At 30.0% G+C, this 26904-nt stretch overlaps 3 protein-coding genes across 4 annotated transcripts in view; 2 read left to right on the top strand and 1 right to left on the bottom strand.

Moving 5' to 3' along the window:
• The window catches only part of LOC129962384 (voltage-dependent calcium channel subunit alpha-2/delta-3-like), a 452772-nt gene that overhangs the window by 201121 nt on the left and 224747 nt on the right, over nt 1-26904 (bottom strand). The gene's annotated exons all lie outside the window — the stretch shown is intronic.
• LOC129962387 (uncharacterized) lies at nt 210-14313 on the top strand. Its single transcript, XM_056076141.1, has 4 exons — nt 210-367; nt 5603-5723; nt 11009-11124; nt 13600-14313. The coding sequence occupies exons 1-4, from the start codon at nt 326-328 to the stop codon at nt 14140-14142; spliced, it is 822 nt and encodes a 273-aa protein (XP_055932116.1). The 5' UTR covers nt 210-325; the 3' UTR covers nt 14143-14313.
• Nucleotides 17721-23787, top strand: LOC129962392 (U3-aranetoxin-Ce1a-like). The gene is made up of 4 exons (XM_056076146.1): nt 17721-17827; nt 21137-21278; nt 22624-22736; nt 23479-23787. The coding sequence occupies exons 1-4, from the start codon at nt 17786-17788 to the stop codon at nt 23635-23637; spliced, it is 456 nt and encodes a 151-aa protein (XP_055932121.1). The 5' UTR covers nt 17721-17785; the 3' UTR covers nt 23638-23787.

Here is a 26904-nt window from a genome sequence, read left to right as displayed (position 1 = left end):
CTGAGAAATTCTGATTTTTATCAATGAACATTTTCTGAACAATTGTAAAAGAACAAAAAGAGTTCACACTGCCATAAAATAAAAAAACTGTAAACAAAATTAGGCTTACAATAAAGATCACGCACGCGTAATCTAAAATAACCCCGTTACTATCTGATATTTTTAATAGATAAGTGTTTTTCATAGAGCAAGAGCGTGATAAAATATCCGAAATATTCTTAAGAGCACCACCTGTTGGTGCATAAACAAGGATTATGAAACGAAAAGGTTATAAAATGATCTTCATTAGTGTTCTCTGCAATTTGTGAGAAAAACGAACAAAGCGATGAAGTGGATTTTTGGAGTTGTTTGTTTAACAGCCAGCTTGGTAATTTATTCTTATTTATTTTATTCTTTATTTCAACTAGTGAAAAAATTTGTTCAAAATCATAAATGTAATATTTTTAATTTTCATTTATTCGTAAAGTCAATATTTGAAATCCTAATCAAGCCTTTTCTTTCCACGTGTTTCAACTTTGCTGAATTATAATCTTAAAACACCATATTCATTTTTAAAAAAAATCATAAATTAACTAAATCAACTTTCATAAGGACTATCAACTTAAAAGATTATATTATGATATAAACTAATCAATAAATTTATTTCTCTACTAAACTTAACAGAGCAAAATATTTTAAAAAAGAGTTTTTTTAAAGGACATTTTTATTAGTGGACTAAAAAGCAATTTTTTTGTTTGAATTACTTTCTTTTTAATTTTTAAATTATTATTTATAATTATAAAAAATTGGGAATCTTGCAAATTTTTACTGAAATTTATTAGTTGGAACCTTTTGTATGGATTTATAAATTTTTATTTAACTAATAGATTAACTCATAATTAAGTTTCAAAAATATTTAGTAGTATATTCTGTTCCAGAATATAAAAATGTAGAAAATTTCAAAATTTTATGAAATCGGGAACAAAATAAAAAATTGATTACAAAATTTCTTCTTTACAAAACGAATCAGACCAAGTTAAATAAAACTATGTGAAAATCATAAAATATGACATAATATATGGCAAAATATCGTATAATTTATTGTTTTTACTGGATTATGAAGATTGAAATTAAACTTCTCTGGGACAGTTAGTGTTAGTGCTATTTTTCATATATTTACTTACATCATGGCGTAAATTGCAGCGTTTTTGCAGCTATCGATATTGCTTCATTCGGCGATGGCAGGGTGGTCGGTTGTACACAACATCAAGGCGTATATTTAAATATTTAACGATCTTTATTGCTGCGCTAATTAATACGGGAAACATTGTACTGAGTTAGATTTAAAATTTTTGAAAAACCTTTTTCGCTTAAAGATTTTTTTATCCTTTTTATTGCTAATTATTTAATTCTATACCTTCTTTAGCCTAATCTTAAGTGACGAAAGAGAGGGAAAAAGGGAAACAAAATGTCTTATAGAGTATTTACATTAAAAAAAATATTGAATGAAATATTGAATATAATTAATATGAATCAATATCTATTGTCAAAACTTAGAAAATGTGGAAATTTTGCAGTTAGTGCAAATGGTGAAATGATGCCTGTTTGTGCTAAGGCACTGAAAACTGAACACATTGACCCATGGAACTATATATGAAATCAGAATTGCTCATGGAAAATTCTTATCAAAAGCCCATAAAAATAAAAAAATAGATAAATAATTTAATTTAGTCTCAAATAAAATTTATTAATGTATTAATTCCGATTGTTAGTAATTGTGTTTGAAACCTTCATACATTTTATTAATTGTTCATGTAATAGTTATTGAAAATATTACATAGTTTTGGAGACATCATGCAATTAGCTGCAGATGCCACCTGAAGGGATTACAATAGTATTCAACTTTCGATAAATGCGCAAAAGAATCTTTATTTTTTAGCTCAAATTCGTTTAAGGTTATACCGAGAAACGTATTGAGTGAAATGCGAGTTTAACCAATGTTGTGTGTATTTTTAATATAATAATATCTGACACAAACTCGTACAATGATAAGGGACATCAATTCAAAGATTAACTCAAGTAGTTCTCAAGCTCTAGTAACTCAAAGAAAATGCAGTAGTTTGAGTTGAAAATCATTAGAATGAGCAAAACTTCAGTATATATTATGTTTTCTATTTTGCCACGAGCGGTGTGGAAATCTGGAAAGAGAAACGTAGCTAAAATATCACTCTTTGTCATCTAAGTACGAATTGAAATTACGAGGCGTATTCCGAGGAAATCCTCCAATAGTTTTAAAATAAGATAGCAATCAGTCGAACAAACCTGCATTATAAATTTGAAAATGAATGCTAGATGCCAATGCGATACCAATTTTTCTGTATGCGACTAATCTCTTCAGTGATGTTTTGAACAAAGCAAAAAGATCTTCTAAAAGATGATGATGATAAGAAGTGGGAGAAAAAAGAAACAGGTTTTCCCCAAAATTGTCTTTTATTAGGCTTATATTAAAAAGGGCAATTAATTCCGAAGTTTAATTTCTGACAACAAGGAAAATTATCTATTGGAGAGTAATATATATACTTTTCTTTTCCCAATTGCGTAAATATTGATATCTGAGTCAATAGAAAGACTTTAAATTAATGATTTACATCGACATGTTTATTGGAACAAAAACTGAAAAAAAAATTGAATGCTATTTTTAAAACAATTACGTAGTATAAAAAAATACCATCACAATATCACTACGTAAAAATACTGGCTATTGTGCATGGCTTAAGTAAAAATTATGAAATTTTGTTTGTTAAAATACAAATAGTTTGATATCATATATATCTTAAATAACGAATTATAATATCTAATAAAATTTAAATTCTAATATCTGATTTCAAAAGAGGACGAAATTTACATGCAAAAAGTAATCCTTATATTAGAAGTAATTTTTATATTTCATTAAATTTTGAGTTGTTTTACTCTTAATAATTCCCAGTAAAGTAATTTTCTCTATTAGTAATTTTAGATGGAGATTGAAAGCTTTATAATTAGTTTTTGTAAAATATTGCGTATTTTTTGATGAATAGCCTTTCAATGTATAATATGTCTTTTAACTGTTAATGTTAATAACCAACGTAATGAAATAAGGATAATAATTTATGTATAGTTTTTCTAAAAGAGCATTCTTTTCTACAATTAACTTACTTAACTACAATTAACTTAACAAAATTTTTGACTAAAATGCTTAACTTTTCCACATATAAACTTCCGGATAGTTTAGTTTAGTTATATTAACATCCGCGTTTTAAAGCAACATTAGGCTTATTTGGGATGGACATCGTAATTTTGAACAACAGTCAGATTACGAGGACAGCCACCTGAGCTGACGATCCTCCTTTCCAAGCTTCCACACCACACCAGCGTGAGAACTTTTGCCCCGATGCATGTAGTGTGCACCAGCCCTGCTTACACGACGGTTCTTCGGCGGAATCGGGTCTCGAACCAGAGGCCCTCAGGTTCCGAAGCCGAGACCAGCCCACCACGACCTTTAAAAAAGTTTCGGAAATATTGAAGCATGTCCTAAAATTTATTTATTTCACAAAATTTAAACAAAATTGCGCTTATATATGTTTTATGTTTATGTATTTATGACACAAAATATACGCAAAATACAATTTAGGGATACAGGACTATTGTCCCCCTCCATTTGATTTTATTTTAAAAATTTGTTTTTTCGTTTTTAATCTTTTTTAGCTGTTTTGTTCTTTCATAGAGTTTGAAAGAAATGAAAATGATAATAATAATGAAGGAAGATCGCAGAAAATGGAAGAACAAGTCAGAGATATACAAGCTTGGGATTCCATGCAAATTTTCCCTCGAAAGTATCGAAATTGGCTTACTGCGTGCGCATTAACTAAGTGACACCAGAAAGCAAAAGTCGCTTTTTCTCTCTTTGAATTTAAAGTTGATGCAGCAAAAAATATTGCAACTTAGCTTCGGCATTCTTCCATCTATTTCCTCCATCCAAGACTAAATTCATATTCTTGATTCAATTTCTTTCGTTTTGCATCCTGTTTTCGTGTTTACCCTACAAAATAATAAACTGGTTGCATATAGTTCATTTTATTTCGTAAGAATTTCTTTTTTAAAATTGTGTGCCAATAATATTCTTTTGAGAAAACCTTGATTTTGCAGCAGCTTATCAAACTACGGTATATTCTACTAACTTTCTAAACTTTCTTTTTTCTTTTCAATTCAAACATTCAAAAATTGCCGCATATGTATGAATAAGATTCGCAATCTTTCATAGAAGGAAAGCGCAACGCTTGTAAACGATTTTAAAATTTTATAGACGGAATTTGATATTGTTAACTTTATTTTTATGAATAAATCATTTTCTTTCTCCCGCTAGTTTTATAATACGTGTTATAATACCAAGAAGACATAAACAAGTTGGGTACTCAACACACTATGTGTTTCATTATCTTTCTTATCTATCTTTACAATGATATAAATACAATTTGTATTTTTCCTATGCAGAGTTCTATTTACTACCAGCGTTTGGCGCAATATATCCACTTCACGCATAAAGTATGAATCACCTCAAAATTATCAGTCAATCTTTCCACATTGAAATCATCAAAAGTCTTATCCCCTCGGGGGGACCTGTAACCCATAGAGGGCGCGTCCCCAGGTGGTGGATTGGGGAATGCCTCCTTTGGTTCTTCCATTGCGTGGTAGGAGGGAAATAAAATACCTCTCGCGGCCCAACAGGTAGAAGTCCAACCTCTTAGAGGGAATGGCAATCCCTATGGCAAGGGCAAATACGCTTTAGAGACTATTCAGGGTGGAAAGACAGGGCTTTCCCAGAATATTAATGTTCTTCTGTACTCTGTCGTGGCAATGAAGAAGTCACGCACTTTGCAATGGATCCCATCCCATGTGGACATTGAGGGAAATGAGCAGGCCGATCCTTTTGCCAAGGAAGCCAGAGCAATAGATTACACCCCTCTATCTACTACTGTTCTGGATGCTAATACCGTGGCAAGACAGAGGCTCTGCACCAATCGCAAGAAATTCTCCCTGACAAATCTAAATTATAAAAGTGAACCACAACCACAATTGCAAGACTCAGAACAGGATACCTGAAGGGCATGAGGATCATACCCGATGGCTCCAGACTCTATGGAGAATGCAGACACTGTCGGGACGTGCAGTTGGATTCGGAGCATATTTTTAGCTGACGTTCTATTTTTTCAACCTTCTTCAAAATAGACATTGACTGCACCAGGGATATTCTTTATTTCGATAAAGCTGAAGATGTCGCCAGAGCTGTTCTGCAGGCTTTCGGCCCATTCTAATTATTCCCCCCTCTCCCTTTCCCCCTTTTTTATTGCACTTGTCACACTACAACAACAACAATAATAAAAGCATTACCATTGAGAAAGATGAAACTCCCCTGCTTTTGCTTGGTGATTCTCATTCATTGATTTTGACATGAAGCACATAGCAAACTTTACACAAAGAAATAAAAAAAAATTAATAAATGGTAACAGTCTTTTCTTTAAAAATGTTATTGATAGATATAGTATGCTTAGAGTTTATTTTGTCGATATTTGGTATTTGTTTACAGGCTGCTGTGTCTGCCACATTCTGCAAAAATGAAGATGACTGTAAGCCAGGTTTCTGCTGCGTTGGACTGACCACTAGTCAGATGATGAACAAAGGATTGTGCCTCAGACTTACCAGAGAAAGTGCGTTCCAATTTCTATAATCTTGTTTATATTCAATAATGTTAACTGTTATCAAAAAACAATGCTTCACCACATTAACATCTTACATCATCATTGGAAGATATTTATAGTTCCATTTCCATGATTAAACTGATTATTCTATTGCTTCGTTTTTTTCTTTGTTAATATGCATTACTAAACTCCTAAAGAATTTTCATTTAACAAATATTATTTATTTCTGAAATTTAAAAATTTATTTCTTTATTACAAAAAAAATAGGAAATAATAAATGTTTTTTTAATGCTTTTCTATATTTATAAAATGTTTCAGTATCAGCATAAAATGTTCAATGTATCTATAAAAAGAATTATTTAAAAAACAATCTTAACATATATTTTTTGATTATTTTCCAATTTTTATTTTCGGAAATGAAATTTTACTTCACATTTTTCTTAATTGAATATTTAAAATGACTTAATTCAAAAAATTTACAAAAATTAACACCTTAAATTAATATGGGTATTAATGGAATAATAGTATAGTTTTGCAAATATAATGTAGCTTCCATCAGATGCACAATTTTTTTAAAATTTTTTTCTTCGAGCTGAAAGATTTTTATATCTGCGCCTTAAAAGTGTTATACAATAAAGATAGAATGAGTGATGTTGCGTGTAAGAGTTGTAGAATAGAATTTTACTGTCGTCAGTTGGCACTGTCATGGAATAGATGAAAGAAGGTGCGAAAAGTTTGACAGAAACATAGAAAATTTATATGGCAGGCAGACGAATACAGGAAGACCAGACAGGCGAATACAAGGCAGACAGAAATATTTTGTGCGACACATAGAGGATTTATGTTCTCTGAATTTTTGAAAGTGTCTTTTTAGAAACAATAAAATAAAAAATATTAATAGAAAGGCTGGAAACAGTAGAGCCTAAAGAAATATGTTTACCAGATAAACCAAGCAAGAAATATGTATTACTGAAATTACGCTGAAATAAACTCAGAAAAAGTTATATTATTTTTATTTATATTTTCGGCATCTAAATGAAAGAGTAAAACTTCGTACAACCCTAAGTAGAGCAATAACTAATTAATGAATAAGCATGCAACGAAATCATTTTTGAATACAATATGTTTCTTAACAAACCCGCCTTTAACATTCCTCCTTTTATTTGTTTTCTAATATTTGTGGTAATGAAAATTTGTGGTTTGCATTTTTGCCTTTTACACTATTTTAGGACTAGACCCATTATATCCAATTTCTATTTTCCGATCTTATTTCGTTTCTGAAATCCACTTACGAAAATGACTTCAAATAAATATAATAAAAGTTGCTTTTAAAAAGAGGCACTTTTACTGGAGTGTAATAAAATAATTTTTTATTTTTAATTATTTTCTACATTATAGATTTAAGTATATGATCTACTATGATAAAAATGAGAGATTCTTAAAATCACTTTTTTTTTCAAGAAATCATTACGAAATGACGTCGCTAGTTTGGGATCACAATTAAATTAAATTAATTTGATTGACAAAGAAAAAATTGAAATCTGAAAATGTAAATTAGTATATTGATGCAGAGAAAATTCAAATGTGCAAATTTTCAACGATATAGCAAATACGGGAGTGGAACAAAAGATTAATAACAGGATTTTTTCTTTACGAACATGAAGCTAATAAGAAAAAAGGTTACAGAATGCTATAATCAGTTCAAAAAACAAAATTATGCAGAAACTTTTCCCATAAAGAGTTGATAAACTTCAAAAATTAAAAAATGCGTTTTCATTATACAATATATAGTTTTTAGGAAATAAAAACGTTCACTTTATATATTTGATTCACACCCAAGTGATACAGTGTATTTTATAAGGTTCAACCATTAAAACATTGCGCTCAACAAAGTGAATCGAATGAAATAATTTCTCTCGAAATTAGCATCTGCAATATTTAATAATTTGAACACTTACATAGAATATGTAATTAGTCACACAAAAAAATATATTATAAAGTATGAAGACCTGATAAAATTTTTTTAGTTTAGATATTTAAATATATAGATGTTTTAGAATACTGTAAAATATTCTGAAATACTTGCGCTCAGACCAAACATCAATGAACTGAACTGAAGCTATAAAGCAGTTTTTCATCATGCAGCCATGATATTGTAGGAGAGTGACATAATGGCACTCAAAAGTAACCTCAATAGAAAGATGATAGATATGTAAAAACAGGACCATGACTAGGGATTGCAATACCGGTATTTCGGGATACCGAATACCGGTATTTTGAGCCATTTTACAATTTTGTAATACCGGTATTCACAAGTTTAAATACCGGTTTTTCGGTATTTACTAGAAATTTTTAAAATTGTCTCCACTATATGTTCAGGGATCACCAACATAGCAAAATAGTATACGTTTTTGTTTTTATGCCTTCCTAAAGGGCGAAGTTAATTAGCTAATTAATGGCTTAATTAATTGCTTAAATTTAAATTAGAGAAACATGGATTGTCCCTGAAAGAAGATATTGTATCCATAACGACTAAAGGAGCAACAGTTATGAAAAAAGTAGGAAAGTTGATTAGTGCAAATTAGCAGTTGTGCTATGCTCAAGGAATTCAATTAGGAGTAATAGATAAATTATACCAAAAAAAAAATAAAGAACAGAAGAATCCAAATACTGTGGATATAGAAACTTCGGATTCCGACATTGAAGAGAGTAAGAGTGAGAGTGATATTGACAAAGAAGATAATGACAATGTAATTGTGGAAGAAGATATTGCTAATGAGGATGAAATATTAACCTATCAAGAATTGCTTCCTATAATTTATAAAGTTCGAAAAATTGTTAATATATTTAAACGTTCCCCTATCAAAAATGCCACATACTAACATACATACTAATACATACTAACTGAATATAAACTGAATACATACTAACTGAATACATACTAACTGAAAATAAAACAGAATATATGTTAATAATATATTCTAAGACACGTTGGAACAGTTTACTTCTAATGATGGAAGGGTTTTTGAAATTTAAACATCTAATCCAAAAAGCAAAATTCGACTTAAACCTGCAAATCAATTTTTCAGATAATGAATTCGACTTAATATCCAGAACTATATCAGCTCTATTTCCAATAAAACTGAATATAGAGGCATTGTGTCGGAGATATTTTAATTTATTAACAGCTAATGAAAAAATAAATTTCATGTTGCAGTCATGAAAGAACAACACACATCACTATCTGAAGAATTATATATTACAATGAAAAATCGCACAGAAGAAAGGCATACCGAAATAGAATATGTCTTATGATATTTACATGGTTATAATGATTTTAAAAATGAAAATGAAAAAGAAAAGAAAATAATCAATTCAAATCTGATCAAGTTTATAGTAAATTTTCTTACAATTTTTTACTCACAAACCTATCTACATTCAGAAGAATCCGGTTCAGATATCGAAGATTATGATGGCACTAATGTCGATAGTGAAAAGGAATTGTCTCTTGAACAAAAATTAGAATTAGCGATAAATAAAAAAAATTCAACGAACCAAAATACAATACAGAAATCAGCTATATCCAAAACCACCCGACGAGAAATTGATTTATTTGAAGATGAGGGATTTAGAGGTAAATACTTGGAAAAAGTATATCGCGTATTGCTAATAGTATCACCAACTAGCGTAGATGACGAAAGAGCGTTTTCGACAGCTGGTCATTTTTACACAAAATTACTTTTCAGGCTTAATGCAACAATTGTACTGTCATTATGTTTTTTAAATCACATTTCAAAAATTTGTAATAGTACCACAGACTGAATAGTGATATTTACAATTTTTCAGGATTTAAATAAAAAAGGTGTTCCTTTACTTTTTTGTGATTCTTTATATACTGTTATAATTTATAAGTTACAAATTATTTTTTGCAATATTTACCCTTTCTAATAAAACTGGCAAATAAAACAAAGAAACGCCTTGTTTTCTTTCTTTTTCTAAAATTTCTAATATCGGTATTGAAACCGGTATCCCGGTATTAAGATCTAAAAAATACCGAATACCGGTATTGAAATTTTGGTCCGGTATTGCAATCCCTAACCATGACGTTACAGGTTACACGTTGGAATGCAAACCATGTAGATTAGCGTCCGTAGTGAAAGCAGCTTAGAAAAAGAGAAGGAAAATTACATTTCCGGACAATTGCTGCTATTGAAAATGATATCCTACTTAAAAAACGGTTGCAAGAAATTATTAGGACACGAAATAGAATGATCGGAAAATTGGAAGAAAGGTGTCATTTGACGAGTATTGCTGAAAAGTTTGGAATAGACAAACGTATGATTTCAAGATATTGGAAGGCTTTTCCAAAGGCATGTACAGATGCAATAATGATGTTGGGTGGTGGACGGACAAGCAAAATAACGACAAAAGATAACTGATATATCAACAAGTTTGTAAAAAGAAACCAAACCTTGACAGCGAGCAACATTGCTTAACATCTGCGAATGGCAATTGGGCGACATGTGTTTTAGCTTAGTGACTTCATATGGGTGTCTAACTATTTGTCCAGATGCCGGAACGATGCATACCGTTGACGTAACATTATCTCACATATCTGCATCCACTTTCATTATGCCGGGTTTACATTCGGCCAGTTATAAGACGGTCAGTAGACAGCACATGCGTAAAAAGGCTGAAAAATGCTGTTCGATCGATGGCAAGTAATTGTCCCGACGGGACTGCAACAGGCCGCTGTATTGTATTATTTTGCGTTTGTAGAATTTGGCGGTTTTTTAGGGATGAAAAAATTGTTCCCTTATCATAGATAAATTCCGACATTTTTGGCTCTTTGTTCTTTCTGTTTCGAGTTTTTTCCCCCTTTTATTTGTCATTTCTTTTTTATAGTTTTCCAAATTTAGGTATGTTGACATTTTTTTTTACCACGTTTCTTTGTGTAAATATCCATCATTTTAATATGATATGCAATGAAAAGAAAAATTCAGAGACTCCTAAACGGCAATTTATAACCAAACATGGAATGCCTGAATCGATCTTATGAAATTGTGGCAAACATAAATCAGTCCCTATCTGCACATGTTCTGCCTACTAGTCGTCTTATAACTAGCTAGAATGTAAACCTGGCATTAGAGAGTTAAAAAAGTTGAACAATAAATACCCCTACAACATAAACCCCTACAACAAAAAATTATACAAGAACTTCATTAAAATTCATCTTGCATTCAAGACAGTTAACCATCTCTATTTGTTTGTGATTCTTATTCTTATTATTGCAGGAAGACAATGCAGTGAGCCAGAATCCAAAAATGATTATTTTGGTGGGAAATTCACTCGTTACTGTCCATGTGTCGAAGGGCTGGTTTGTGAGCCAAACAAACCAGGAATCACAGATGTAAGTAATTAGTTTATAGTTAGAAATTACTTTTTTATACAATAACTTTTATGGATTAGAATTAGTAAAAATAATAAAAATTAAGTCACAACGTCCGGATGGAGTTTTATGAAAAATATAATATGGTTATATTTTTAAATTTTTGGAAAAAAAAAGAATGAAAAAAAAATGAAAAATATAATATGGTTATATTTTTGAATTTTTTGGAAAAAAAAAAAGAATGGAAAAAAACAACAACAACTATTTAATAAAAGTAACCATTTAAAAACCAGCATTTTGGAAGCTGGAAAAATAGTTTCTTTTTAAGATTAAAAAAATAATGTAAGGCAAATATCTTCTAGTATAGAAATTTAGCAAATGATTTATTCAAAACCTTGCATATAGTTGAAGAAAATATATTACCCACTTCCCAAATTAGGAAATAAGCTGTATTTCTAACCAATCTTTAGTTGACAAATAGCATGATAATATGAAACATATTCGGCTGATAAATAATATGAAATTTTCAAATTTTTCTCACCTTGTAAAATTTTAAAATGATTGTAAGTTTTTCTAAAGGAGCAGATTGTCCACTTTGTAGATCAGGAACTAATAAATTATTGTAGTACATTTGATAAAAAGAAGTATATATTAGTTTTTAATTTATGAGGTTTTCCAAAAGAAAAATTGAATTAGTTTTAAAATTTGGGAAAACCACGTTCAAAGATGTAAAATAGTACTAAAATGTGAATTATACAAATAAAAGTCAATGTAATTTCAGAAAGAATAATAATGGAAACAAAATTCTAAAACAATAAGGGAAACGTCAATTAAATTTTTAAAGCTGTAAGAAATTGTTCTGAATTTAAGAGGACAGAATGAAAAGTATGATACTTTTACCAAAACCGACTTTTTATCGTAGTCACGTATCTTAATACAGCAAATACCAATTAATTAGTAACAAATCATTATTATTTTTCAAATGCCCCCTGCTGTAAACTTTAAGCACGCACTATTTTAATACAAAAGGTTTCCCTGCGCATCATTTGGAAAAAGAAAATAACAAATATTTAAAATTTTCATATTCTAACATCTAACTGAAAAATAAATTAATAAATAGAATTTAACGATTGCAAAGTTAAAGGCACTACTGATTTGTTCTGTAATTTTTAATCATTTCCACTTGGATTTATTTATTTATACAACATAAAGTAAAATTCTTAGCTATCTGAAGCTTAAAATAGGCTTATAGTTTCAAAATCGTTTAAGAAATAACGATAAATATAATGAATTTATGTTTTGAAATTGTAATAATTTATTGTATAAAATGAATCCCAATCACTGTTAATTTAGTTTAAAAAATGAGTTAGAATAATTTTTTCATATTATTTTCTTTTTTTCCCATGAAAATATCTTATTGAAGAATTATCTATACGAATTTTTTGTTTTATTAGATGATTTATCGGAATTAACAAACGTCATTAATTCTTCCTTGCATTTTTAAGCGGCAAGCGAGTTTTAGCATGAATTATTGAAGATTTCAGATTTAGTTGTTTGGAAAGAATTCTTTACTTATTTTCTTGTATACAAATTATAGAGGAAGTACTGTAATAATAATAAAAAAATTCGAAGTTGAGTTTTTGACGAATCACGACGTTTCGGACTCCTTGAATCTCAAAAACACATATTTGGCATTATACCTATCTGTTTGCCTATGAACACGATAGCACAAAAAAGACTTTGAAATGTCTGAAATTCAGCATATGGAATTATGACTAAATTTGTAAGTTATTATGAAATTTTGAACGAAATAGATTCAAAAGAAGTCTGTCTGTCCAGCTGTTCAAGTGCAAAATAAAAAAAAATCAATAATTGCAATCTATACTTTTACATGTATGTAAACGCAATGATTTTTAATCAATGAAATTCGGCATGTTATCTAGTAACAACTACTGTAGATGTGTGTCAAAATCTGATGCCAATTGATGGGTAAAATGGTGCCAAAATGTATATTCTCACGAAAGATTAAATAAAAATACTAGATTAGCGCAAAAGATCTGTATTTCATATCTATCGTCCAGCAATGCCATGTAAAGAATACGTGGCCTGCATTGTCCAAAGTCCATCGTTTTATGCGAAGAAAAAGAGATACGAATTTTATCGGAAAATTTGCGAGAAAATTTCTGGAAGACCACTCCCGCTATTTTATAATATATATTTTTTATTTTAAAAAAAATTATAGGGGAGAGAAAATAAAAAATAATCTTTCTTGATGAAGATGATTTTCAAAATTAATTTATGAAACATTAGTTCAAACATAAAATGTATTAATTAATTCCTCATTTAATGGTATCCATTGATTTCCAACGTTTAAATTTGAAAACCAACTGGATAAACCATCTAAAATTATAATATTTACAGTACGTTTCATAATATAAATATGTTATCTGCAGGTGAATGATAATTAATAAGAATCAACTCTATATTCATTTTCAGCCCGAGAAGAGAAGAAAGGCTCTTCGATGTCAGAAACCTTCAGCGACAACTGCTGGCCCAGATGTCACCACAGCCTCTAATATAGTCACAGATGGGGAAATAGTGGATACCACTCGAGGTGAAATAGTCACAGATCCCGAAATCGTTACCGACGACATTGTTGATGAAACTCTGCCACCAGAAATAGTGACCGACGAGGAAACTGAAGCCCCTGAAGAAACCGAAGAACCTGAAGTAGTGGAAACCGAAGAACCTGAAGTAGTGGAAACCGAAGAACCTGAAGTAGTGGAAACCGAAGAACCTGAAGTAGTGGAAACCGAAGAGCCTGAGGAAGTAGTGGAAACCGAAGAACCTGAAGAAGTAGTGGAAACCGAAGAGCCTGAAGAAGTAGTGGAACCTGAAGAGCCTGAAGAAGTAGTGGAACCTGAAGAACCTGAAACTCCAGAGGAAGAGGTAGTAGAGGAAGCTGGACAACGCGGGCCTGGTGGAGAACGTCCTAGGACAGATGATCCAGATTGTGAAGACTGGACATATGGTTGCTAAAAGGACATACGAAGCAGAACAGGACCCTGAAAGTGTCACCGAGAGAATTGTGATATTACTGTAATCAGTGTAAAGGGATTCCTACAACAAAATGCATTTTAACTGAGAGGTTATATTGTAAGATGCAAATTATTTGAAATTTGGCAGAATAAAATCGCAGTTTTTCTCTGATTGTCAACTTTTAAATGGTATCTAATATTTTTTTTAACCATTTTTTTAAAAATTAGCACCAAAATTTATCTCATAATTTATTTTTGATTTTTTTTATATTCGTTGATTTGCATATAAAGGTTTTGTAGTATTTTGCCTCCTCAATTCGGCTGATCTCCTTTGTTTGTGGCAACATTTTCAAATGTTCACATGTAAAGGAAGCAATTATTGATGCTGTTATTTACTGGGCATTATTTTTGATTACACAGCTCAAGATAGGTATATAACTCAAAACAAAATCTGTTCATGACATTATGTAGCACAATTTCGCCCTTGTTTCCTATTCATCAAAAGCATATAATTTTGCAAGCATCAAAATAATTATTACGTACATATTAATTGATTTAATATAAAGATAGCGTTCATATTGTTTAAAAATCCTTTTCACATGGGATGTTACAGTGTTTGAAATCGTAGGACTAGAATGGAAGGAAGCCCAAACATACCTTCATAAGTGAAAAATTATTAATTAATATTTTGTAGAATTAAAAATCTTTATTTTATAATTAGATTTCCTATCTGTATGTATTTCCTAAAAATTCTTAAAATTGTTGTTCAGTAATAATGAAATAAAATGGCAATTTCCTTAAAAATATATGTTGGATTCCGATAATTAGTTTATGTCATAATATATAGATATAATTATATAAAAAAATCTTTCAGATACACCGTCTGTACATAAAAGAATATCGGGTTTCTTTTCTTTTCTTACCTTATTGATATTTAATGATTTTCAGTATTGATTAACATATAAAATGACAGCGAATGAAGTAAAGCAAAAGCTGTTTTTTTTGCCGATTTAAGAGATGTATAACGAGGAAAATTTTGAATTCAAGGTACTTAAATTTTGAATTGAACAGGCAATATGGGTATTAACAGGGGACTGAAATAATTCAGCAAGTGGTTGTGCTATATGAAGGTGAATATTTACATGGAACAGTAAACTGATTATAAATAATATTTCGAAAAAAGAGAACGAGAGAAAAAAGGCAGAAGTTTACATTAATATGAATAAAAACTGGTATTTTTTTCTTACATATGACGACTTTTTTGTTGAATAGCGTTAAGCCCAATCGATAAGAGAATTCACCCCAGCATTCAATCAACATGTCTAGAGCAATGACAATGAATAAAAGAATGCGGAATGTCATAAACGTGTTTTTAAAGAAAACTCCAATGAATTTCACACAGAATCAGAAAGATAAAACGCTGCTGTCCTCCACACACATTTAAGATTCTTTATAGACATACTTGATCATCTCTATTTACCTTTCTCCTGCATATTGTTACAAAATTTTTCTTCTATAACAAATACCGCTAATCAATTGTAATGACGCAGCACATTTAATTAATCATTAGTTCAGCAACTTGCTTGCTTGCTAATCCTTCAGTTTCTCTACGTGTCGACTCCTCTCTCACACACCACTTCTGACGATACACACGACTTCCGACGATCCTTCCACCTCTTCCGCAGTTTCAGAGTTCCCGTCTTTTATAGTACCGGGAGGCGGGGCTAGAATCTTCTGACCAATCAGGCCATCTCTGGATGTATCTCGGGTCTTACTAGATGGATCGTGAAAGTTCTCGAACTTTCCGGTATTATCCATTTAGTCGCCAAATTTATCGCCAAGCCGCCAAATGCTCGCCAAGTCTGTTGCCAAGCTCTAAGTTCATTGATCTCAGCACGTACAGGACCGATCGTACAACGGTCTTTCTTACGATGACTCTATTCTTGCCGGGTAGCAATATTATAGGTTTGTAACAATATATTGGCTTATTTATGATTATACGAACAACAATATTATTTTCAGTCAAGATTGAGTGCATCATGCTACTGATTCACATTTAGCAAAATGAATGGCTAGTTTCTATTTGGGAGTTGCCATCTGGCCCTATGAAGTACAAAAAAGTGAATAACATTGTTGGGCATGCATAAACTAAGATTGTTGTTTTTGTTCTTTTATATCAACCATGAGTGAATTTAAACACTTGATATAAAAACATTGTAACAAAGTGAAATTCAGTGAATATTAGGCACATTTTGCACATCGAAGCTTATATAGCTATCCTGTTGAATCTCTTTAGAATGCGGCTTCGAATTTAAAAATTAATTTTAAAATGAACACACAGTAACATACAAATATGCATGATAATGCTCTATTTTAAAAAAATATAATTATTTAAAAATCATATAAAATGTTATAAAATAGTTATATTTTCAATAAGTAAATCTATACGAATTTTTGCTGAACGTTACACTTTATTAATGAATAGCAGACAATCGTTTGTGATATGTATAATTACTAGTGTTTCTTTATAAGCAATCAATATACACTATTGAAATTTATCACCATTATATATGATCTTATTTACAATTAAAATTGAGAACTAAATATTTTGATAACATTTCTTTTTCAGTCGGTGGATATTATTTTTAAAATGAAAGATTTTGCTTTACTAACTCACAGTTTTCAAAAGCATTTCGTTCGGAGTTAACAGCGGTTGTTTTTTAACAAATTTTGAAACTTTTTTTTTCATAACATTGCAAATTTTTATACGTTTTTTTCCCTATTTATAATACCCATACTGTTCCACATTTAGATAAATAGAATAAATGATTTTTTCTTTTGAAAAATTAACAAATTAACTACTAAATATTAAAAAAGTGAAAATTAATAAAATAGTTTAATTAAACAAAGCAAATTATCAAACGACAGTTTATAATTTAAGAAAGTTACAGAGAAATTCAAGTTGTTTTAAAATAAACGAATTTAACTTACTCTATAAACATATACAAAAAAAAAAATCGATGAATTTCTTCAAACTTGTTACTAGAGAAATTGATATTACAAAAATAACTTATATTATTTCATAAATAATTTCTAAGATGGTTTCACAAAGATATTTTTAGCTTTGCAGTTAGTTTGGAGATTAATAAAAGATCTTGTTTACCGGAAATTCATCATATCATATTTCATGTAGCAAAGCGGATGTAGAAATTTTACGTTTAAATACTATTCAAAAGCATCCGTGAGCATTAATACAACCAGAAAACAATACCTTACGACGAGGCATCTTTCATTTTAAAATGCATCATCACGTAAGGTGGGATTATATTCTCACGAAGTTGCAGAAAATAGCTCTCTTGTGCCTAGAATCGTGCCTTTGAATAGGAAATAATGCGCGGATTCAAATTCCTTAACACAGAAAAGTGCAAAACTTATTGGAATTTTGCCTTCTACTGTAGCAACTATTCGAATGGAAGCCACTTTATTAATATTCAGAAATATGACAATGCAGAAAATTCAGATTCCAGGGACCAGAATAAAAGCCATCGTAAGGGTTGTTAATTCTACTTTGATGAGCATTTTCTGACACGGGATTTTCGGAAACTTCAAAAGAAAGAAAAAGTTGTTTTCTAGAACTTTGAGCCATGAAGTGGATTATATTGCTAGCATTTTTTACGGCCTGCATGGTAAAGTATTTCTTTTTTTTATATCAAAAGTGTCAGAATATTTTTTTCCACGTAGCAAGCGGTGTTTTTATTGTAAAATTTGTATATTTCCAACTTCTAACTTTCTTTTGAAAAAGTAATAGTACTAAAGCTTGTTTGAATGGCACAAAACTCCTTGCTAGATATAAGAATCATGTGGAAACTAAAAGCAGTATTCTTATTTTTTAACACAAACATGTTTGGAATGCCTCAAATTAACAACACTGACAAAATAAAATTGGAATGTTTATGATGAACATATAAATGATTTTCAGACGGAATACATTTTTCTTTTAAACAATTTTTTTTCTTTGACAAAATATGTTTTAGTGTTTCTAATATTAAAATAGAATTTGCTAATAAAAATATGTTGAAATCTTAAAAACTTACTTATTTAGCGAAAACAAACATTATTACTAGACAAAAAACAGAATAAAAGTATTATTCGCTTTTTCAAATTTGCAATTGATCATAAAAATACATCCCTTAAATACCTACTATAAATTTTTAAAAAATTTAATTTTCATAAAAGAAAAAAAAAAGATAAAATATTTTTTAAAAATGATGCTTGATTTGAGATAGCAAGAAAAAAATTTGGAATTAATTTAGAAACTTCCCTTTGATGAACTATTTAATTTATGAAGTGATTGAATATGATAAGCTACAGAAAAATATTTATAAGATGAAGTCTAGAAACTTCTTTTTTTCTTATAAGCTACGGTATTACTGTTTTTTCAAAAGATAAAAATTCCTTAAAACTGCGTCTTCAAATCAAGAAATAATATTTATTTGAAAAATATTTGTAACGAAGTAATTCCAAAGGAATTGTCTTGTTTCTATAGAAACTACGACACAAAATAACTTGTGTCTACGCAACCGTAATTTATTTAAATAAATCCTGCTGCTCTAAGTGCACTTTTGTATAATTTTTTTTTAAATATGCCCGTTAAGGATTTAGAGGAATTTATAAATATTTGTCTTCTGCATAGAGCAAGAATTTTGCATTGTTGAAATCAGGATAATTAGCACGTTTATTAAGAATCTTTTATTTTCGCAAGAATAATTTTTCTAAATGCTAGAATTTTTTTGAATGAAATAAAATTTTTAATAAGTCCTTTTATCTCATAAGCTACGGTATTACTATTTTTTCAAGCGATAAAAATTCCTAAAAACTGTGTCTTCAAATCAAAAATTAATATTTATTTGAAAAAAATATTGTAACGAAGTAATTCTAAAGGAATTGTTTTGTTTCCATAGAAATTACGGCCCAAAATAACTTGTGTTTACGCAACCGTAATTTATTTAAATAGACCCTGCGGCGCTAAGCGCACTTTTGTATAAAAATTGTTTTTAAAGTATGCCCGTTAAGAATTTAGAGGAATTTATAAATTCTCTATTTGTGTTCTGCATAGAGCAGGAATTTTGCATTGTTGAAATCAGGATAATTAGCACGTTTATTAAGAATCTTTTATTTTCACCAAGAATAATTTTTCAAAAGGCAAGAATTTTTTTAAATGAAATAAAATTTTTAAAATGTCCCAGTCTTGATTTAATATAAAAATGACATTCCTTTTAATGTAAGAAATTCGAGTTCCTTTCTTTAAGGATTAAATTCGTATATTTCGCTTACTAGAATACTTTAACAAGAAAGTCCGTTTATTTAAATTCAATAGAACAAATAAAAGTGACGCTGAATTTGCTAAATGTAACTACTTTATCTTACTCAGTAAAGGAAAGGCGTGCTATTATTTTCATTTGCACGATAGTCAAATTCATTCCAAATTAAACTGCAGCATTGCATTTGATGCGTATCAGCGAATCATTACTTTATCCAAAGCAAGAATTTTTAGATATCATTACAAATGGTAAGATAATATCTTTTTAAAGTAATTACTTAGAAATCAAAAATTCAATAATTATGGAATTTCAAATGATATTTAGATTACTACATGAGAGAAAAGCCTAGCATTGATTGCTAATATGTTTTTATTTTAAATTTTATTTTACGAATATATCTGCTGAAGATTTAAGACTAACTTGTTACTTACTATTGCTGCAATGTTGCTGACATTCTGTTTCAGATTCTAATTTATTATCAATTTTATTATTAGAAAACATCATTAAGAATTCAAACATCTGTTGTTTTAATTTAGAAATCTCTTGAATTTATGAGTATGATAAAACATCAACCGACTGACCAGTGAAAATATCATTCATGTGATAATACGGGTTTTATATATTGCTAAAAATATATTATTTTGTTTTCACACAATCTAGACCTCTCAGGTTGAAATCGTATTTCGTAGAAAAGAATACAGACATGGATTTGAACTGGAAAGAAATTAAAAGTAGATTTAGAATGAGTTTTCTTTCCTTGGTTCTAACTTAATAAAAATAATTATTATTTTGTCTTACAGAATCTAATTTACAATGTCCCTGTTAAAAGAAAAATTAAACAAGAAACAATGTATTCGTGAGATATTTACGAAGTAATTCTGTAAGTTTGAACATCAATAGTTCATAGAAATCTATTCATTATTTTCAATGACTTCACCTATACTTTAAAATCTATTCATCAATTCATTTTGTTTTGACTTGATGAGCAAAATACATATCATAAATCAAGTAATCTTTTCTAGCAATACCACATTGTGATTGCTTAATGTCTTAATGTTTTGATACTTATTGACTTTTTCAATTCTTATAAATGATTTCAATTTAATTTTCAGCAGTATATAAGAAACGATCACCACGATATTTTATACTAATAGGCTTGTTCCATATGCAATTTATGCGTTCTTTAGTATAGTTTAAACATAAATAATATTTTCAAATCAAATTCCATTTCATTGGTCTGTTTACAAATCAAATCACATTTTTGATATAGGGAGAAATTCACATTTTAGTTTTTTCAATAAAATGAATCTTACAGCTTTAGTAATTTATTTGTAATTCAGAAATCAATGTAACATTAATGTATCTGACATATTATTAAACGAATTCTATTTCATATAAACTGAAAAAAATATCAGTGTATATTTAACACACATTCACTCACAGTGCAATAAGTTGTATATAAAAATGCTCCTTTTGATTAAAATCTATTAGTCATTACCGCATTATGTCGCCAACGAGTGGCAAGTCATAACACAAGATGAAATTGACTACTTGTGGTTCATTGGCAATTTAAAGGGAACCAAATTGATTTCAATCAAATTAAATTTTAATATACACTTTTTCTGGGCTGGAAGCAATGAAAAATGGAATATTACAAAATAAAATATTTTTCAGGCTGTGGTGTCGTGTCGCGGATTCAGCCGTAGATCGGGCCGGTGTGAATCTTCTGCTGATTGTGCCGACGACGAGTGCTGCTTGGCGCGGACAAGTCTGCAATTAATTGGAAGGGGAAGATGTAAAAGATTGTCCTCATTCGGTAAGAAAACGATTTTTTTTTACTGAATCATTTTGATATTCTAAAATTTTATTCAAATTTCATCAATATTTATAGAAAAAAATTTTGGTGAGTTTTTAAAAACTTTCAAAAACAGCGGAGTTACCCAATCAATTGAAAAATTCTAAAGAAATGCATAAGCTCCCCTCTTTCAAATTAGTTCATTTTCACTAAAGTTCCTCAGAATCGAAAACAATTGTATCAAATAAACATGACAGGGATTTTTTTTTCTTTATTGTTACATTCTAAAATGAATTCGAAATAAAAATAATCGGTTTCAACATCATGGTGTCATTGAGTACGCACATCAAATATATCGTAAGAAAAAAGTGACATTGCATTTAAAAAATGTAAAACTTTTAACTATAAAACATTAAAAAAATATAATATGTAATGTAATTAAATGCCAGATAGTATTTTGTGTTTAAAAATTTATATTAATATGCAAAAAAAAAGTTTTAATATCGATATTTCTTGTAATCTCGTTTTTAAATTTGATGTAAAAACAATCAGTTTTAAAAGCAAATGAAAATTTCAAAAAAATATTTATGGTTTCCTAATTTTATTTATCATTTTCCTCATCCATTTGAGTAGTTAACAAGGCCACACCTTTGGTATGAATAGGTGGGTGATTTCCATAGATTACAAGCATTTGTGGAAATACAAACTTGAAGCATGGAAATCTGGAGATGAGGAACTAGAAATCTGCAGAATAATTAAATTTCATATACTGAGCGATTATATATCTTTCAGAGCAATATAGAGAAAAATATAGCAAATTTAAAATTCATGATGGAATCAATGTCACCAGAAAGTCATGAAACTGAAAGGTAGGGGGATATAGGCCTAGAGAGTTAGGATATAGGAGACAATTCCTAGAATAAGCATAATTCAATCATCATACATTTAAAATACAATCATAGTGAAAAATTAATGAGATTGTCAAATGATATAAAAGTGTAATTATATATCAACGCTTAATATAAATGCCCGTAAGTGACTACAACCAATGAATATTTTTTTTTTAAAAAACATAATTGTTCTTATCGTATTTCAATTTTAATTCTTTCTAATAACTTTCGTTCCCCGAGTTTTAAAGAACATATTTACGAGATATGATGTTTCTATGATCACTATCTTTTTCTCTACAAATCCTTCAATAAGATTGTTCTAATTTGTATTTATACAGTAGTTATGATTTCAAAAGTTTTAAATAATTAAAATAAATATTTAACATATATCTAGAAAAGTTTTTAAGTACACTGTTGCCAAAAATATAGTGAATATTTACGACACCATGCACCCTCTTTCATTCTTCTTCTTTCAGGCGAGCGCTGCACTCCCGAGGATCTAGCTGTGGAAGAGTATGGGGGGAAATATGTTCGAAGCTGCCCGTGCAGATCAGGGTTGAGTTGCGAAAACGTCGGGCGATTTAGACAGGTAAAAAAATATCTGATTTCTGTCAATGTATCGAAGACAAAAACATCAAAATTCAGTATAAAATTTATCATTCAGTTAAGTGCAATTATTCTTATGTAGTTACTCTATCCTTCTCCTCATGGGAGACACTTTAATTGTATGAGTAAGAAGCGTTCCAACTTTCATTTCTTCTTTGATACAGGGATGGAGATTGTCCCTTTTATTGGTTCGTTTTTCACGACGTAATTGAGGATGATTTTTATCTTAACCAAGTATACACTGACCATGGTGTACTTTCTGTGCCTCAAAGTCGTTTCTCTGACCAAAGTTCGACTTCTTCAATCACGTGATATCAAAGTTTGTGCACTATGGTGAGAACAAACACTCAGATGGCCAAGAAATTGGATGTCACTTGAAGTCGAGAACGCATAAAAATATAATGTGAAATGTAATATTTTTTCTATTGTTTTTCTGTATCAATAAGCATTTTCTCAAGAGGGTTCTTTATTGTATCGCACAGTATCCTCTTATGATGGGCTTTAAATATACTGTTTCATAGTGCAGATCACAGCACCCGTATGCATTACTTGCGATAATCAGATATTGAGAGATGTCGAACAATCATAATGTTCCATACATTTTTTTAAAAAATCCGTTATTTTCAGATTTATTTTTTACATAATTTCTTTTTTCTTGATTCTTCTACTTTTTTTTTTATAAGTAACTAAATTTCGTCGGCTTTTTTATTCTTGTTTCTTTGCAGTCTTCTCTTTCGCAAAGATGCGTTAGAAGCACCGTGAGCAGTACTTCAACAACTACTTCAATAGCCAGCACTCCAACTACTACAACTACTCCGGCAAGTACGTCTACAACTATCACAACGACAACAAGTGAAAATCCTTCATCAGTTACTGGGGGATAATTTGTTGGAAAAAAATCAGTAATGGAAGAAATTATACTAAAGTTTCATTTTGCTGTTCTTTACTAACCAAATGTCAGTTGATTCTAATTATAGAAGACTATTTCTGAGAATAGAAAATATTTTGTAATAATAAAATACTCATTTATTTTCGATGGTACTTCAGAATTTCTTATAAACTGCTTAAAGCACTACATAAAGGAAAGGAAAACAAAAATCTAATTAAAATAAATATTAGAAGTTAAAAAAATAATTTAACGTCTGTCATACATTTTCAAATTATAATAAGGGCGTATACATGTGCGTCTGCTGGGGTTGACTCTATGCTTAGAGCTAGTTAATTTACTAACGATATTGTTTGGAGGATGGGAATATGCATTTTAAATATATTCCTTTTGTTTTTTCAAAAAATTAAATCAATCAAAAATTCAGCTGAATTTGACATTTTTCAGTTGAAATTCCAGAAATCTTTGTATTTCAAAATAATTGTTTCTACTATTTACCAGCCAAAAGATTATCTACTCAATGACAGAAAGTTAATTGTCACATAGTTTTTTTTAAGGCTTAAAATTATTTTTTGAATATAGGGTGTTTTATCAAGACTATAAAACTCTGCATAGCCAGATACCTTGCTTAGAGTACAAAAAATGCTCAAGAACTGTACTTCTATGCCCTATTGTTTCCAGAGAAACGCGAGAGAAAATACGACATACATTTCTTTTGAATTTCTCTTAAAATATGTGGATCGTAGAGGTACAGTTCTTTAGGCAATTTCTGTGTTTAAACTTTATTTGTCTAAACCATTTACATTCAGATCCCTTTCTGAAGATATCTATTGAAAAAATGTTTTAATTTATTTAATGAAAATATTAATACTGTTTTTTATGCACCTTATTAAAACTTATTTCAACAGTTGGAAATGGAAAATTGGCATTTCCTTAATGATAGAAAGGTGCCTATTGTTAGATTAAATTACGAATATCTACAAGAAAATATTAGTTGATTTCCTTATTTACATTGAATCCGAAAATAATTTAAAATGAAACCCATATTACCATCAAAGAAAAATATTTAGCTTGTGGTTTGCAGTCCAGTAACATAACCATTATGCAAAAGCAATTGCTCCTGCAGCGTAGTTGCTAACTGGGTTATATGCTATTTGGTGAATAGCATATAAGCCAGTTAACAACTATGCTGCACGAGCATTTGCTTTTGCATAATGGTTATGTTACTGGACTGCAAACCACAAGGTCCCAGGTTCTATCCTCGCTCATACCAATCCGCTACAAGCTAAACGAAACGTGTGTATTAATTCAGACAAAAATTTGTGTCATAAAAGAAACAAAAAAAAAAGTGAGAGATATTTCTATTTTTGCGTACAAACTAAGTTTTCACTAGTATACTAACCATTTCATAAAATATTATGCCTGGTTTTTAAAAATAGATTCAAGAAGTACAGACATCCTATCGAGAAGATAGTGAGGTTTATTAATATGTCCACGCCACAACTTTGAATACGACAATCACGAATCAAAATTTGAAGCCAAAGAAATATTTTTAATTGAAATTCTACGAATTATTTTAGACACTAAAAACCACAGCATTTTAACTCTAACTCTAGTGTCTAGATTTCTTGAATAACTTTTTTATAATGAGCAGAAGATAATACAACTTTTTTCATCACTCGTTAATATTTTTCAGAACATTTGAAGACAAATTTGTAAATGAAGAAGATAATTTGAATTACTACAAGCACAAGCAAGGCATCTTGGTCTTTCGTATTCATATGAAACGACAAAGGTATTGGTCCAGTGTTCCTTTTAGCACAAGATATTGTAAGATATAGATTTTCTAAGTATCGAACAACATCAAAACATAGAGATGGTATGTTCTAGGATGACGTTCAATTATTTGAATACCTGACAATATCCTGAAGGTATTGTAGCAGTATCTTTGGGCATTTTGTGTTACTAGGGATAGGACGGTCTCCAAAATCCAGTGCCATAAAAAACTAACAGGCTTTGGCAGAACAAGTGAGGAAATGATGTTTATTTATAAAAGAAACACATTTATACTGTCAGTTAGTCACCGTATTTATAGTCGATGGGCCTCTAAAAGCAGCAGCAGATCCACCCCCCTCACTTAACCAAGACATCGTTTACGGCAGAGAATTTGTTTACAATAGAATCTCATGACACACATGACAAAGGTTCTACAATGTTAAAACCAAATGGATTTAAATTGCTGTCAGCTTTTTTGCACCTTTATAATAAATCATGACAATAATATTTAAATAACTATACCTATCTTATGAAGAGTTTTATCTTTGAAAGCTTTTCCATCGCATACGAGTTGAAAGTTTAGGAAAACTAGAAATCATCTCTTCAGCTAACATAATCCTTCATTTTCCTTAAAATATTTATTAGTTGAGCATTTTCCTAAGTTAAACTATTTCACTACACAATCAACATCATCAACAACAACAACAAAAATAATTATTCTCGAATGAATTATTTGTCGTGAAACTTCTTCAAACTGAATAGCTCTGCTCTTCAGCCTAATGGAAAGGAATTGCAGTAATATCATAAATCTACAGGGTGTCGAACCAGCTAGTCACTTTCGTCTCCTTTTGATATTTCAACTCACTCAATATCTCTGGTACCTCGCAATTTATATTTCATTGGGTTTATCCGTTAGAATTTTGACTCGGCAAAGCCTTACCGAAGTTTAGTGGTATTGCTAATCTATATCTTTATTCGACTTTGTCGGACGTTTTATACTTAATCAACCATATTGTTAAAACCACATCTCCACTCACCATCTTCCTACATCAAGCTACGGTTGAGGCTTGTGTAACCCAAACCCTTTGTGGATTTAGCCGCTAATGTAAGCTGTGGAATAAATGTAGCGAGCACGAAATTGGTTGGCGGTTCATGAAGCAGAGAGCAGTCTGTCAGATGAACGCCAGACAAGAGTTAATTATCTCACTTCAGTTTCACCGAATTTGTTCAGACGTCCATTGTACTGCAGGACACGTATAAACCAAGGTAAAATATATCGCGGATGGCTTAAGATAATTCTTTCGATAAACAAGGGAATTATCACGAGATTCTATGCCTTAATGTTTAATTGGAAAAACGATAGAAAATTTTCTAAAAGAGAAATTTATCTAAAAGGATATTATTAATATTTATCTCAATTTTCAGTTAAAATTATAAATTTCCGATCTCTTGATCCTAAAACTTGAAAGGAATTTGATATTTTTCGTAT

The sequence above is a fragment of the Argiope bruennichi genome, chromosome 2 (genome assembly GCF_947563725.1).
Source record: "Argiope bruennichi chromosome 2, qqArgBrue1.1, whole genome shotgun sequence".
Taxonomy (NCBI): Eukaryota; Metazoa; Arthropoda; class Arachnida; order Araneae; family Araneidae; genus Argiope; species Argiope bruennichi.
This window is presented reverse-complemented; position numbering and strand designations above follow the sequence as displayed.